We start from the raw sequence: 16,007 nt of genomic DNA on the forward strand, positions 1-16,007 counted from the left end.
AATATACGATAGAAAGGGCACAGATGAATTGCATATTGCCTTACTGGGGAATAAGATGGACTTGGAGCACTTCAGAAAAGGTAAGAATGTCAGACTTTAGAACAAAAAACTAGCAGCTCAGCAATGGTGCATGATCCTGAACTCACGTGACCTACTGCATGGTTACTCGCAGGAGATATTTCTGGGAAGCTCCCCACCCCGCGGTAGCTGTTTTGAGGCTTAGCTCTGTCACCGTGTTGTGTTTTAGACAAGAAACTTTGCTCCACACTGTCTCTCTTGAGCCGGGTGTGTAAATGGGTACCAACGATACTCTGGTGGGGATAAAGCTGTGATGGACTGGCATACCCTCAGGGAGGAGGCGGGGAGGAATAGTAGTGTAGTAACTGGCTATACTCACAGTCTCCTCATTTATTAGAAAACCAGGGTTGAAGATTTAGCCGTCTGAGCCCCCAGTGGCTCTTGTGTGACTACTTTGCCTTGTCATATGCACATTGATTATTAATTTTTTGTGACGGTACACGTGTGTGTAGGAGTTGGTGTGTTCAAGATGCCCGCTGTCTGGAAATTATGACAACATTTTCAAGGGGCTAGACACAAATCGAGACTACCTACTGTATTTTCGCGCGCGGCTTTGAGATCATTATCTCATAAGAAGAATGTTTGGAAAGGCCCATCTCCATTTTTCCATGATCACGGTTGTCCACTCTCTTCGATTGCAAGCGAAATTAGGTGAAAGCAGGAAATTGAGCAAGGACAGCAAAAGGCTAAACTTTTTCTTCATGTCGCCTTCGCTCTAGTCTCTTCATGCCTCTCTAGAACCAGGGATTATTCATCAGGTTTTATCATATTTTTTGCTGTTTTAGTGTCTACAATGGAAGGCCAGTCAGCCGCCGAACAGCTTGGTTGCATGTTCTTTGAAGTTTCTGCCTCGGAGAATTACAATAATGTCCAAGAAGCTCTGAACGTGGTTTTCCGTAAAGTGTCGCTTCACAAGAAATTCTTGAAACAAGCAAACGAAAAACGGAAGAGCACCCATCCACAGATAGAGAAAAAGAAGCAAAAATTTGGAAATTCTCTATTTAACTGGAAAACCGAGAGAAAAAGGAGTCCAAGGAGGGCAGAAACGTTATGATGATAGAATTAGAGGCAGCACGTGCTACTCCTCCGTCCAACGCGCTACTTCCTCGGTATAAAAAGACACTGGGAACGACCTTGTGAGCGTAAAGAGACATCGTGGGCTGAGGCAAACGGCCAAAATTTGTGTAATACTACACTAGACTGGCACACATACAAAGGGCCGCCAATTCCACGAATGAGTTGAGACCTTTAATGCAATAAATTGTTTCCTGTTGTGTACAAGATTGTAATTTAAGGCTATTTGTGCTTGGCTTATCAGCCAACTAGTAGCATGAAACCCACGCACGGGCCAGAGTATGTCACGATTCGATTAAGAAAGAAAACACGGCGAAAAAGTAGAGAACTATGTCCTAAAGGGACGATTGGAGATCAGGGGAGGGGACAGGAGAAAGTATTCCTTTGTGAGCCGCAGTCTGTTATAAGGGCACAAAGTAGATATCAATAAACCTTTGATCAAAGGCGTGAAGTTATTTTCGAATGTTGACTGTGATCGTCTCACGTGAACAACTTTTTAAGAAAAGGTTTTTCTTTCCGTTTTGAGGGAGGAAAGCTAACAAAACACAAGTGGGTAAACATAGGAAAAGGTTTTTCAGGATTTATGCCTTGCAGTTAATGTTCTTTTAAAGCGAAGAAGTCCAAGCTCTCGTGTGTATAAGCTGAGGAAGACATCTAATTTGCAAACATGTTAGGATACGAAATAAGAGAGTTACCGGTGAGATAGACAGCCGGGGGATTAGACATACCATTTCGACATGTGCGATCTTCAAAATAATAAGATTAATGCGAAAGTTGTCAGGATATAATTGGGTCAATGTGACTAATTTTGACTGGCAATTTCGCCCTTGTCACACGGCGGCCATATTGTCCCGGGAGGCCAAAAGAGCTTTGTTTTACCACGCCAAGCCTCGCGGTGGAAACCATGGGGGTGAGGCTCGGCGTTGTAAAACAAAGCTTTTTTGGTCTCCCGGGACAATACGGCCGCCGTGTGACAAGGGCGAATGGGGCCAATGTTTTGTTAGCACGACCAGTGCCGGGATTTGGAAAAGCCATTCAGAACATAATGGGCGCTGGGTGAAGGGATTGATATCCCCTTCACGCCACTTTTTCCTCAGTTACCTGGTATTCCAGCCAGGCACATTGTGCCTTACCAGATCCACCTCCTACCCACCCGCGACAACGGTGAGCATTCTTATCCTCATCCCGGTCGAAGCTCACATAATAGTAACTCGTGCAGTACATTCGGAGCATTTTCATATCCTCGACATCACTTTAAGCTCTGGATGACTTAATCCAAAAGCGTGGTTTAAAAGGAGGAGACAGATATTTGAAATTACAGTGGAGGAAATGTGCTGAGTGGAACAAAGAACGATGAAATGATTTCTTAACGTGATTATTTTTAACGAATAGAACTTTTGCACCATGTTCCTTTCGTGTTTGCAATTTATATTCAGTGAATACTATCACTGTCTTTCTGTTTTCCAAAAGGATTGTTTAATTCTTGATTGGGAGACAAGTTTCTCCCAATTTTTCTTGAAGAAAGTATTGCCTTAAGATGTTTCAGTGATCACCAGAAAATTACCGGAATAACTTTCCTAAGTGGTTTATATCTATCTAAGCCATAGTGCCTTTGCTCGAAGCAGAAACACAAAATGAAATGTATTACTTCCTTCCACAATTCTCGGAGTTTGCAACAATGTATGAAACTTTCTTGAAATTCCCTTTTTTGGAGAACATTTCAGCCCGGCCCGTATTTGATTGGTAGATGGGGCTGTTCATTGAATGGTAGACTTGCCGCAAGTCGACCTCACGATAATCCCAGGAGAAAATGTTTTGGCGAGCGAATCGTGATTTTTCGTACGCGAAGTGGATTTGCGAGCGACGAGACTTTCGAAAGTCTAATTGCATAGGGAACTACTCAGCGGATAAGTGCCATAAACACCTTGTAATTCACCCTCTATCAACGACTGGCCTAAAGTCCAACTAACCAAAGACTTGGATCCAAAGGCAAAAAGTAACAGGTTCAATAGGTAATTATTCTTTCTGTCGCTGTATTGTTTTTCCCAACCATGCTTTTCTTAACGTTGTGAAAAACAGTTCTTTAATCTGAGGTTACTAGTACCATTCTACAAATTGAAGCTAAAGTCAGATTTCTGGAAAATTTGTGCTACTTAACACAGAAAAAACAAGGGTTTAAATCCAATACTACTCTTTTAAAGATGTACTCTGGAAACCGTGCTTATTTCTTAGCAACATGTACAGGTCAATGATTGTTACATGTACGTACACTTAACATTGTTCTGGACAGGCTAAAGCAGACATTCATTTTGTCATGACATCTTATTTGGCTTCAGCCCATTATTTTTTGGGGGCTGACAAACTAACGCACAACAAATAATCCAATACATGACAATAATATTATTGCCATCAAATATTTTTTAAAAATTATCTTGAAGGGCTCACACAAACGATAATTATTATTTTTTTGTCTGAGTCCATTGACGCCAAACTAATTTCTCCCCTTCAAAAGAAAACAACATTTTCATCAAGTAGAACTACAGGTCTGCATGCTTGCCTGGAAGACCAATTTGTGCAATTACATATAATTTATCTTAATGTATATCCCAATGGCAGAATTAACACCAGCAGAGATCCTTTTTAAGAGAGGAACACCTACACTCAACAAGGGACTATTGTGCAAAACCCACAACCCCACCCTCCCTTCTCCTCCTTACACCTTTGCATGCACCTTTACATGACAAGACATTTAAAAAGAAGAAAAATGACAAGAGTACTTGAGGAAGAAATAGTGAAAAGACCATTGATCGACCTTAAGATAAAAGAGAGATTGGAGGCCATTATCTTTTTATACAAATCTCGCTAAATTGTACTTTCCTTCTAGTAATGCAATAAACAGCATGATCGGTGCCATTTGGAACAGAACAGCACATTCAGTGCCATTTAGCATGAGAAAAGCATCATTTGAATTACTGCAAATGGTGCCTTTTGCAGGACTAGTCACTCACCTTGGAACTGTAAAATGTTCTATTCAACATGAGAATATGGATTATATGAAACCCCGGGACGAAAATTTCCACAATATCCGGGACACTTACAACATATCGTTGTTCTTTTTCAAGCATACCCACAAGGCATTGATTCTCATACTATCTACAATGTTACACCATGGGTCGGCATTTGTCTTCTAGACTACAACACAGATACATGAACCTCAAGTTTGCTTGATCTCTTCTAACTTTCCTTCTGTAACAACAAACTTAAGATTATTACCAACAGTTACATGTATGTACTTCATTAAAAACAGCCTGTAACTTGTAATGCCATATAAACTGTGGAACACAGTTCCAACATGGAAATATACCATTCCCCATTTTGGAGCAACTGATTGCAGCACAACACTGGCAATAAATTGACAGCAATGTCAGTCTTTGGTTCCAAATTTGCAATCCTTTCCAGAATGAGTCGTGTTCCTAGCAGAATGGCTGTCCATTTGACTAAATCAGCTCACAAAAATAATTCTATGGCAGCCAAATAAATGGCAAAATACCACATCTGGAACTACTTCATTGGTTTCATAGACGATAATTGACTTATAACACGTAATAAAGAACTGTTTTCATCCTTCAGCCGGTTGTTATCTATTCGTAGCTGGTCCAGTTCCTGCCAGAAAAGAAACAGAAGGACCTTTAATTCATAACAAGGTACATATATACACGTTACACGCAGTAAAGAAAGTCAAGCAAAGCCATTAACTTCAAACTGTTGGGTTTGAGACTCTGTACATGATCATTAGGAACAAATATAACTGTTAAATCAGACAAGCTGAGTGAGCTCTCGCTGATGTGCACGTAGTTTTGCATCCTGAAGATCTTGCCAGTCTATCCTAGGGGTACCTTATTACTACATTGCTACACGTTTAAAGCCCTAGGTCCAGAAATAGTTCTACTAAATTTTATTGTTTAAGGGAATACCATGGCATGTGATTGGCAGATTTTGATACCGTTTGTTCAATGGTTTCTCTGTTAAACCATCTGTCAACTGCTGTCATGAATCTGACTGATGACAGAGATGAAAAAACAACTGTTGATTCACATTTGAACTTCTGGGATGGTATATTGAAGAAACAAACAAAAAAGGATATTTATACATGTTGTCGAGCCAGTTTCTACAAAGAAGAATAAGTAATCCTAACCTTGTTGACTTTATCAAGCTCAGATTTGTAGTCTTCTAGTTGAGCTTCATAATCATCTATTTTTTCAAGCAATTGTTGTGTTTGAATAGTTTGACTATCTTTTTGCTGAAAATAAAAAAAAAATTGTTGGGAAAAGATAGCATCAAACAATGGAGGTTACTACATTTCTCGTATGCTACCAATGTACCAGTATTACCAGATGTATTTCAGATGTGCATTCTCAAACAATGTGATTTCCAAGAGACAATGCTTCCTTACTTGTTGTACTTTGTTTCCTTGGTCAGTGCGGTAAGCCGTAATGATTTTTTTTTCACTTAAATTTGTTCTACACACTTAGGTTATACTTTTGCATATCAATTAGACAGACCTCTAAGTTCTTTTTCCTGACAACTACTCTTGGGTTTCAAGAACTTTGTCTGTGTACTTGTTGCTTGTTTAATAGTTTAAGTTGTGAGTGGTATAAAGGTGTAATATAAAACAAATAGCTTTTAATACCCCTGATAATTCGTGGATGTGGTGTGACACTTTTGAGTCATTCCACATATTAAGGCATTAAAGCAAAACAAATAATATATGGATTTAGTTAAGCCTAAAAGCACAGCTCCCGGGTTATTTATTCTCACAATAAGTTAACCTAGCTTGACCTAGCAATCCAATCGAAACCCAGTACTTGGTCAGTGGTCAACTTAATAAAAAAAACAGCTGACCTCAACGAGTTCCAAATTTGAGCCAGCCACATGGTCACATGGTCAGCGGATACGTTGTTTTGACAGGTGTCAATTGACAATAACATGGATGTCCAATATCAAAGATGTACGCTGTGAACTAGCCGGAGTATGGCTGCCTCAATGAGCTCTAATCTTGAGCCCGTCATGTGATACTGGTCACACTAGCATACATGGAGGAGTGGACAGTCATACAGTCATACCATATTTTCTTACCCATGGTGCTCCGTGCGCACGCCGGAGCTCAACTAATAATTATTATACTAACTTTTTCCCAACTTTCACATGTACATGAAAACCACTTTATTCCTTTTAAGGTTACTGGTAACCTTTTGGGGTGCCTTCCAGGAAATCTTTCGTAAGCGTGTTATTTGTATGCGTAATCAAATGGCGACGAGTGAAATTAGAAAATAATTTCATGCGCGTTTTGTCAAAATTCTTTTAATGTCGTGGGTGACAAATTACACTCACAACCGTAATTGTAAAATCGCTCGAGTACTTTATCCAACTGCTCGGGAAGAATCATCTCCAGGTTTTTCTCAAGGCTATTTTCGTCACACCACTTCTCAAAAACTCTAACCCAGTTAATTGTGCTCTTTCACGTACTTAAATTTTCTGCCGCTTCTTTTACATTATTTCGTAACTTCTTCAATGGTCACTGTCTTAAATCTAGACGCCATCTTGGCTCTGATCGAAATACAAGAAATGTTACAATGGCAATTTTGTATTTTCACATGTGAAATTATAAATTAACGCTGAAATGTCGCGCCTAAATTAAGGAGTAATTTGTCACCCATGATATTATAGGTAAAACTCCAACAAACTATACATCACCGAAAAGGTAATAAAATGAAGAATCTGAATGTATCAACATTTTAAGTTTATCATGGCTTTCTTTAGTGTGCGTGAAGCTTCAAACTCAAAAGCATACATGTTCACTTCGCTGAATTACCTGCCTTTGCATTACAAACCAAACAAACTCTACTATATCAATCAGCACTTTATAAGCTACCAAACTGTGTCGGGCTTCTAGGATCTTCCCAATGGTTTCTGAGAAAATAAACTTTGAAGTTGACCAATAGAAAATTCTCCATTTCGCGACAAGCAGAGATGCGTCAAATAAAAATATTTTGAATTTTTTAAAAGCCCAACACACTTTCGTGCACCAATACCCACTGATCACTTTGGCCAAATTTCGTAAAAATCCGGCAAATCTACATATCCTATGAATTTATTTGAAGAGGAGCTATTCCTGGAAAAATAAATCTTACATGTTTTCACACGTTGCGAATGCAGGTGTGAATGTGGTCATGCCGCTACAATGCTGCTGACCAATGAAAACCGAGGCAACGGGGCCCCCTGAAGAGGGTTTGTGACAAAACTGTTTTGAATTCGCATTCAGCGCTGCATCATTGGCCATAGATTATTTATACCTGATTGCACACTTAGCCATTGTCGCTAGCAGCGAGCTGAGTTTTCTTTGTTTCCTCGAAGGAATCTTTCTTTTTCTTAAGCCTGGTCTTTTTCTTACTTTTTGCCCAGGAAGAACTTTCCCGTTTCAATTTCTCTCCTCGTTTTGTGGTTTCATGGCCTAGTAAGGATGATATCGCATCGCACATTCCTTTAACACAACGCATCGACTACAAATACATGGCAAACTCAGCATGCAAGAAAGTGAATACCCAGATGCAATCCCGCATCAAACTGTATGGGAGGTCTAAAGTGTTGATGAGTGTTGAAATCTCATGACACCTTGGGGGATTAACATTTTACTCACGAAAAACACAAAATTTGCAATAACTCCACAACAGAAAACACATTTTCAAATAATTTCTTTTTAAAAAGAAAGCAAATATAATGAGCTATCCTATGAGAGCTTTTTAAAATTTTGAAAAATTCGAAACCGAAAAGGTTAGCAGTAACCTTAAAGCAAATGTGGATCAAAACAAAAAACTTCCAAAATTTAGCATTTACTTCAGGATACATCAACTATCTAGAAAACATTATTACTTACCACCTTCTGCTCTATTCTGTTGTTGGTGCTGAGGAGAAGTACAAAAATTCAGCACAATTAATTAAAGGTAACAAAGAAGCTACACTCAAAAAGAACACATTAAGATATCTCTTGACTGCAATTGGAAGTTTCCTAGTGAGAGTGACCTTCTAAAGAGTAGGATTAAGTCCAAAGCTCCTCAAAATCTCTTTGTCAAAGATCCTCTTACAGGCCGACAACTATAGTGAGTAAACTTTTTTTATCCAGCTTACCTGGCTCTGGAAAAAACTCTGGAAACCACATCTATTGGCAACAAGTAAACTTATTGGGTTCGAGTGTTAGATGTAAGGATATATGAGGAAAATGAAGCAATGTTTTGTACATTTTGGTAATGAGCTGCATGGTCAAATCTAATCATATAATATACTCAATAATGCATGCATTTTGATTGTTTCTCACCTATGATTGGAGGACAGATGCAGAGCTGGTGTCACCATAAAAAAACCTTTAATTCTTTATTATGTAAAACAAAATCATACCATGTTTCTGTGCATCTGTCCAGTAGTAGATCACAGAAGACATAAAAAATGAGGTAAGAACATCAGTGACACACTCGGCACCACTTTTTGTCCTTGCCACAATTTGAAATCACCAGTGATCCATTACTGAACAGACACACAGAAAAATGAGATCTATTTGCTAAGTAGACACACATATGCCATGAAGATTTTTAAAGGGACAGCACCAAAAATAGTTAATGTTCAAGCAAAATTTTCTTACCCATCATTACTGGGAGTAGCCTGCAAAAAAACAAAAGAAAAGAAAATGACCCACTCATAGTAACTGCTACAGCAATAATATGAGATAAAGGAAAAAACAAACTAAACTAGAGGAGATCGCAGTGCAATCGCAAAATAAAAAAGCTGGTTACCTGAGGAAAAAATAACGGACAACTCAGCGAAAAAAAGAAAATGCAATAGTAGTGTGATGTTAATAATAATTGAATTGCTATGGCTGAGCACTTCCCCCATGTTTTGAATATCTGTAGCTTTTACAAAACATTGTCAGATAGGAAAATGAAGAGCCATTATCACCAACATGTAGGCATAGGAGATCAAAGACACCATTTTGAAAATGCCAACTAAAAACACACAGGTGCACACTGAGAACTATGGGATAATTAGGCTTGATTGCCATGCATACATTTTATCACAGTGGGTTTCCCAATGGACAACCAAGGATTTATTACAGCAACCAAATTCACAGATTTGGTTTTCCGGCTTTTGAAACAGGGACAACCTGGAGTTTTCGCTGATTTCAACCATTGCATGCAAGCCTAGATTTTTGCACAACTGCAACTGCCCAAGTTCAAATGCACCATTAACTGCAATGATCACTTTCATTTAGAAAGGAAACCAAAAGTACCAAAAGGAAAAACTGCACACCAAGTCCAGGCCTGCTTGTTTGAAATGTAGATAATGCTTTACCACAGATAAATCACTTTCCAGTGGATTACTCAAATGATCTTGACTTGCCTTATCCTCTTGACTTAAGTGAGTTTTCCCCTGGAAGACACTATATAGATTTTGAATGACTGAGGTCAAGAGCAGCATGTGAGGCACAAAAAGGAAACTAAGCCAGAGCTCTTACCACCATGCCATGACAATACAAACAAACTAGTGATCCTAATTTTTAAAACAACTGACCTTTCAAAGGTCACAGTATTTTTAACAACAGAGAACACCACAAAATTACTTAGCCAAGCACTGCAGTTAGGAAGGGGGTAAGGGCTATTCAAAAAAAGACCTCTCTGTACACAGATGAGATGGAGCTAACCAAAAGAAACACCTCTTTAAAGTAATACTACTCAACCAATTAACAGGAGCAATTAGGTAGCTCCAAGTTCTAAAAGCCCTATCTTGTACTGTAAGACAGGTTTGTTCACGACAAAACCAAGATAATAAATTGTTCAAATTACAGTGAGTTGCTCAGAATATAAGGTGTATAATTTGTTTTACCAGAAGTACCCTATGCTCTACCACTGTTCAAAGAATTACAGTTACTTAGTCATCCAAAAGAACACAAACACCTTCAATAAATAACTACAGTATAGTGTGATAGTCCACATCTTTTTCCCTAATTCCCAAATAAGGATATATACTATGGGAATGTTCTGGCAAGAAAAAAACCTGCTAATCTGGTAAAGCTTCTAAATTAAGGATTGGAGATGTCTAGAAACTCAAGAAGCAAAACAGATATTCCAGAATTATAAATAAAACTCCATTTAAGCTTTTGAACAAATTAAGGGATATAAAAACTCTTAAATGTAACAATAAGGATACACTTTACAAGTTATTACATTTTTTTTTAAATGAAGCACTTGACAGCAAAGCATTAAAAAATGTTTGTTACATTTAAAAACGGTTCAAAGACTGACAATAACCAAAACAGAAATTTTGACAAGCAAATAATAATTTCAAAAAATGAAAACAAATGGAAATGTAGGAGCAAGGGTATTTATGTTTACCATTTTTAGACAAAGCAATCCTTGTTCCTGATTCAAAACAACTTTTACAACTCAAAAACTTGAGGGATGTTTGAAACTCTAGAGAACTACTGCAAAATGGCAGAAATATTCACAAACACCTAACATCTGTCGTTGCTCAAGAGACGTCGCAACCCATCAACTAAACATGACAGAAGGAGAGCTTCCATAAAAAAGCATTTAAATTTACACCAGAATAGTTAAATAGACTTTTTATCTTCGTGATACTATCATGTTTCCAAGGAATGCATTTTACAGTCTGCACAACTAGACTTTGTCTTGTATCATGATCAGTTTATCAAACACAGACAAAAAATCAGAGTGAATGTCTTTGGTAAATTCATATACAAATGCAGTAGAATAGACCTTTTTGTCTGCAACCAAATCCACGGATTTTACAACCTTTCAGGGTCCTAAAAATAGTGTCCTAATTTTGGTCTATTAGAATGCAACTAAATCCAAGTATTGCAAAAATTGATCCTTATGATTCACAAAAGTAACCAGGAGGACAGTGGGAACTACATGTATGCAGGCTTAACCAACTTCAGATTTTCAATTATAAACAAAAGACACAGGTGGAAATCTCCAAAACACAGATATCAATGAACAACCCTAAGAATTGCACAAAACAAGACAATGGCTGGTTTCACATAGTGCATACCTCAATCTGATCTTCATCGTCATTTGCTTGTTCATTCTGTTGCGTGTTGGACTTCACTTGCTTTGTTATGGCATCCTCATCTTCGCTCTAAAAACGACAAGACAACGGTTCCAACTTTAATTTCCTAGCTCCAACTTCTACGGTATACATCAAGTTGACGCTGCTGAGAGGTGTCATATGATTCGGTGATGTTCGTACACAAGAATCAACATTCATAAAGATCAATTAAAACTACTGCCGAGAATTTTCTGGTACAAGTCCAAAAATGAGTCCTAAAAAGCTTGGCATTCGTGACTCTTACCATCATATCGCAAATAAAAAATCTGACTAAAAAAATACAGCACATGTGTTCACGCTTGACAAGTCCATCAGTATCGAACAACAAAATTTCGAAGATCGTAAGTACTTTTCGAAAGTCTATTTCTTAATGTGACTTTCACATAAATAGCGTACAGACTGTTTAAAAATTAGTTTGTAGCGAGCTGAATTGTTGAAAAAAATTAGTTTACATCTATTCACACCATTTGATTCTCGTACGTTGTTCGAGTCCTGCGTACATGGAGTGCAACATTCTCGAATTTACAATTTTAGACCAAATTTATTGCTAAAACGGCACATTTTCATTAACTTTGACTTTCACTTGATTAGCACGAATAAAAACGCCAAATGTCCGAAACAAATTTTGCTTCTTGGCTAGAGTGCAGCGGCGCTATAATTTTCTTGAGTGTCGCGAGTACATCTTTTAAGATTACAGTACAATTACGGTGAAATTTACTCTCGTCCACTGCGGCAGACTTATCACTTTAGCTCAAAAACCACTAGAGATCAATTGATTTTCATTCATTGTTTAAATTTCCCAATGTCGAACATCAAATAGAATTATAATAAGTTACAACTACTAAGTCCAAATTCATTCATATGCATATGCATACAGAGACAACGTACGTGTAACTTCTTACCAGCATCTGGTATAAGATAATTCAGCGTTTAAAGATCAAGCGAACTCAAATATAATTGACGCCTAAAATACCAGATGACTTTCGCCAAAGTCCGTAATTTCTTTAACCCTATAATCGTGTTGTGTAATGCAAGACACTAAAGGAAAGAGACAGAATTCCTATACATCACCGACGTTCAGTAAATTCGCACAGAAAATCGTCTGGGATACTGACTCACCTGCCCTAATTGCCCAAAATACCTCAACATAAGATATGACAGAGTAACAGATGTAAAAACAAAAACATCATAGAGTTACTCACATCCGCATCTGCACCGGCGGGCATTATAACAACTCCTGTCGACCGACGTTTCTCTCTGAGATGCCTCTTTTGTTGCCTCTTGTGCGCGCTGTTTTCGCTTTTTCTATCTTTTTTGAGGCTTTTCTTTGGCGATGATTCCTCCGGGGCTGCTGTGGCCCCCTCTACAGACGCTTCGTCGTTAGCATTTGTTTCTCCATCTTCTTTAGGTTTACGCCTATCTCTTCTCTCTCGTCTCCCTGACTCTCGGTCGACACTGCTTGCACAGTCATTTGTGACTCCACTGTCATCCAGACCGGGATTATTGCGTTCCTTCGCTGGGGATGGAGTTCCATCAATACCATCCCCGTGTCGATTTACCCCTCTTTGACGTCTTTCAGTTCTATCTCCTCGCTTGTGTTTAGATTTGTGAGTTTCAACATGGTAATTCTCGTCTGCGGCGTCCGCCATTACAGTGACAAGAGATGCCTATCCAAGGGATAGCCCACTTCCTGAGATGGGTATTGGGCAAAGAGACACTTTCTTTGTACCCGTTATGTCATTAGGCAACCAACAAATACCTCAATTTTGGGCTGCAAAAGTTTCCGCTTCAGTTAGGAATGTTTCTGTGGAGGAATTTGGGTCACAATTGTGTGGAAATCCTTGAAAACAGCAGAACCAAGCAGCGTGCAGCAAAGTTACCGAGAATTTTGTGATTGGGTACAATGGACATGCGCAGAGAGACGCTGGCCCGATTCCACCCGCGAACTGTGATTGGTCGAGTCGCGAGGACAATATAGAAGCAAACTGACCCAAGCCTCCTTCAAGGCTGCAATCGGACACCATATTGAATCAAATTCCACGAGTAAACACATTTCTATCGGTCTGTGTGTCAATCTGGTTGCATACTATTGTAAATTGTCGTCATAGTTTTTAAAACTAACAACCCCAAACAACGTTTTGGGTGAATCGGAAACTATTTTAGCTTCACAAAACGGGAATTTCACGGTTTCTGATTTCATTTGATCTTGGAAGCAGCCAAGCATGTCCAAGTTAACTTTGATTGCCGGCAGTAATTGAATTTAATCTTTCTTGTTTACTTAGATTATAAAATTGTGCTGACATCTGTCTTGATACTATTGTTGTTTGAATCGTTCGATTTGCTCTACGAGCTATATTTTTTATTTCTCATTGAAGACTGATTTAAATTGATGTGATACTTAGCCATTATGACAATTTTCATGTTCTTAATCTTTGACAGCGACCTCAGAAAACGGGCTGATGTCACGGTCAACAGGAATGAAGGTAAAAAACGTAAGGAAAGTCAAAACCCTTCAAGCTAATTTCGAAAGAAAAACGGATCTTCAGACAAATCGCAAATAAACTTTACATTGTAGACAATCATGGCAGAAAAATGAAGAGCACAAAAAAAAATACATTACTTAATGTAAAATGAAGGATCTTGCTAAATTTGCTCTCTTTGCTGCGAGTTAATCTTTAACTGTAAGGACACTATTTTTTTCTCCTTTTGTACCGCTTGAGAGAGTTGATGCCCAACCCTATCAGGCTACAAGATAGTCAGTTGAATTTGGTTATCTGAAAGGGTTCATAAAGGTATTAAGTACTACTGGATGAAGGCTTTGTGAGCTGACGACCGTAAGCGTTGGCGGCTTCGAGCGAATTATCACCGGAAGGCCAACGCAGAAACGATAGCTCGCATATCTTTCTTCCGTTGGTTAATTTACCTTTATTACCAACTCGTTTCATAAAAGCAGGAAATGCTAGATTCTAGAATACCCCTCACTTACAATTCACTTCCAAAAAGCTGCTCCTGCAGTCATTTACATACATCAAATACAAAGGGAAATACCGCCATAGCTCTCACTGAGTTCTCGACTGCGGGACTGCGGGAGCACTAGTTCTGTACTCCCATATCGTTCAACAGTCCTCGACTGCGGGAGTGCGGGTCCAACCGATTACTGCTTTAAATGAGTGAGGGGGTATTCTAAAATTCCAAAGCGAACTTTTCATGTTTCTCTTCTCACCGACGCAGAACTACAGTTTCTTTCAGTAGAAACTAACTTAGTTAATCAGGAAAGGCGTTGGCCATAAATCCAAGGGCGTTTTTCCTTACAAATCAGAAGTTTCCAACAGGATATTTCAAAAAGCCGGATGGTTACTCATTCTAGGAGAAGAGGACCGCCTTGCGACATGATTCAAAGAGGTACAAGAAAATGTAGAAAACCGGGTCGGTGATTCGTGATAATCATGGGTTTTGATCATTACCACGTTCATACGCACGGCTTCAAAACATAAGATCAACTCGCCTTGGCATACAAAATCACGGGACAATGAACTCTGTCAGAATAGGAAAGCAGAGCTAAAGGAAACTAAGGAACTGACCGCTTTGTGCAGACTTTAAAAAGGGAACTTTATAAATCTTTCCCCAACCCATCGTTTATGTTGTTGTTGTTGTTGTTGTTGTTACTTATAAATAGTTTCGTGACTTGTCCGGGAATATAGTCGGGTTAATCCTACTAGTACCATAATAGCCGAAGATTAACTCATTCTACAGCTTTAGTTCGTCGCTTGAAATATACTGAAAGCCTCTTTAATTATCGTTATAAATGTATTATATCATACAACTGCCGAAAACATCAGAGAGACCCGGCCACAAAAACGTACTCCTGCGTCGATTTTGAGATCCTAAAACCTATGGCAGGATCCATCGTCTGCATCGTGACGTGAAGACCTGTGTTCTAACGATTTTAACTCATCTGTCTACATGGCTTCTCACGACAAGTTACAGTTGTCTATTCTGGAACCCAATGGTTGTTGGAATAATGTCCGACTCCCTTGTTTGTATAGTTAGACCATAACGGGGGAACCGAATTTGGTCCCTTGTGTATAGCATTACATGGATGTGCTTGCTAGAGTAAGCGTCCGCATATGGAACAAAATTTTCTCAGTTCAGGCAAGGAACTGAATTTTTTTCCAGTTGAACTAAGGACCGTCGAAGTCGAGAACACATTTCATTCTTCCTGAGTAATCCCTGATTAGGCCATTTTACAGTTGTTTGCTCAGCGACCTAGCCTATGAATGGCTGCGAGGCTGCCGGTGACCTTGCATTGATTGTACAGCCCTCACTGCCTTATCATGTAAATTGTGTTGTTGTAATTCTAATTTGTCCGTATTAACATTACAAAAGCACGGAGGTTTGTAGCAAAACAGGGTAGCCTCGCTTCCATTCGTAGGCCAGGTAACTTAGCTAAAACTATAAAATGGTCTATTGCCGGAACCGTTCAATTACAATAATCATGATGGGCTCCTGATTCGGTTATGCAAATGAAATTAGTTGCGAAATGTTTTATAATTTCTGTCATAGGTACAAGCCATTTCTGCCAAAGGCACAAGCCTGGCAAACAATAACTAAAAAATTTAATCAACAGCTAAAACTGAAATTACATGCACAGTAATCTTTTTCACAACATTATCCGTTTG

The 16,007-nt window shown here is 38.8% G+C and overlaps 2 protein-coding genes across 4 annotated transcripts in view; one reads left to right on the plus strand and one right to left on the minus strand.

Annotated features, from left to right (window-relative positions):
- LOC138007863 (ras-related and estrogen-regulated growth inhibitor-like) overlaps positions 1-1,861 on the plus strand; it is a 13,660-nt gene extending 11,799 nt beyond the window's left edge. For all 3 annotated transcript variants that reach the window (XM_068854959.1, XM_068854961.1, XM_068854960.1), the window contains 2 exons: positions 1-80; positions 864-1,861. The exon at positions 1-80 is cut by the window's left edge and continues 110 nt beyond it. In XM_068854959.1, the coding sequence (XP_068711060.1) occupies positions 1-80; positions 864-1,132 (349 nt within the window). In that variant the 3' untranslated portion in view covers positions 1,133-1,861. The remainder of the gene's footprint in view (positions 81-863) is intronic.
- A 1,718-nt stretch (positions 1,862-3,579) lies between these two features.
- On the minus strand, positions 3,580-13,278 carry LOC138007864 (PRKC apoptosis WT1 regulator protein-like). Its single transcript, XM_068854962.1, has 6 exons — positions 12,531-13,278; positions 11,272-11,358; positions 8,846-8,865; positions 8,087-8,114; positions 5,348-5,452; positions 3,580-4,815 (listed from the first exon to the last, which is right to left on the minus strand). Exons 1-6 carry the CDS (start codon positions 12,975-12,977, stop codon positions 4,714-4,716), a joined length of 789 nt encoding a protein of 262 aa, XP_068711063.1. The 5' UTR covers positions 12,978-13,278; the 3' UTR covers positions 3,580-4,713.
- Positions 13,279-16,007: the final 2,729 nt, after the last annotated feature.

The sequence above is a fragment of the Montipora foliosa genome, chromosome 6 (genome assembly GCF_036669935.1).
Source record: "Montipora foliosa isolate CH-2021 chromosome 6, ASM3666993v2, whole genome shotgun sequence".
Classification (NCBI taxonomy): Eukaryota; Metazoa; Cnidaria; class Anthozoa; order Scleractinia; family Acroporidae; genus Montipora; species Montipora foliosa.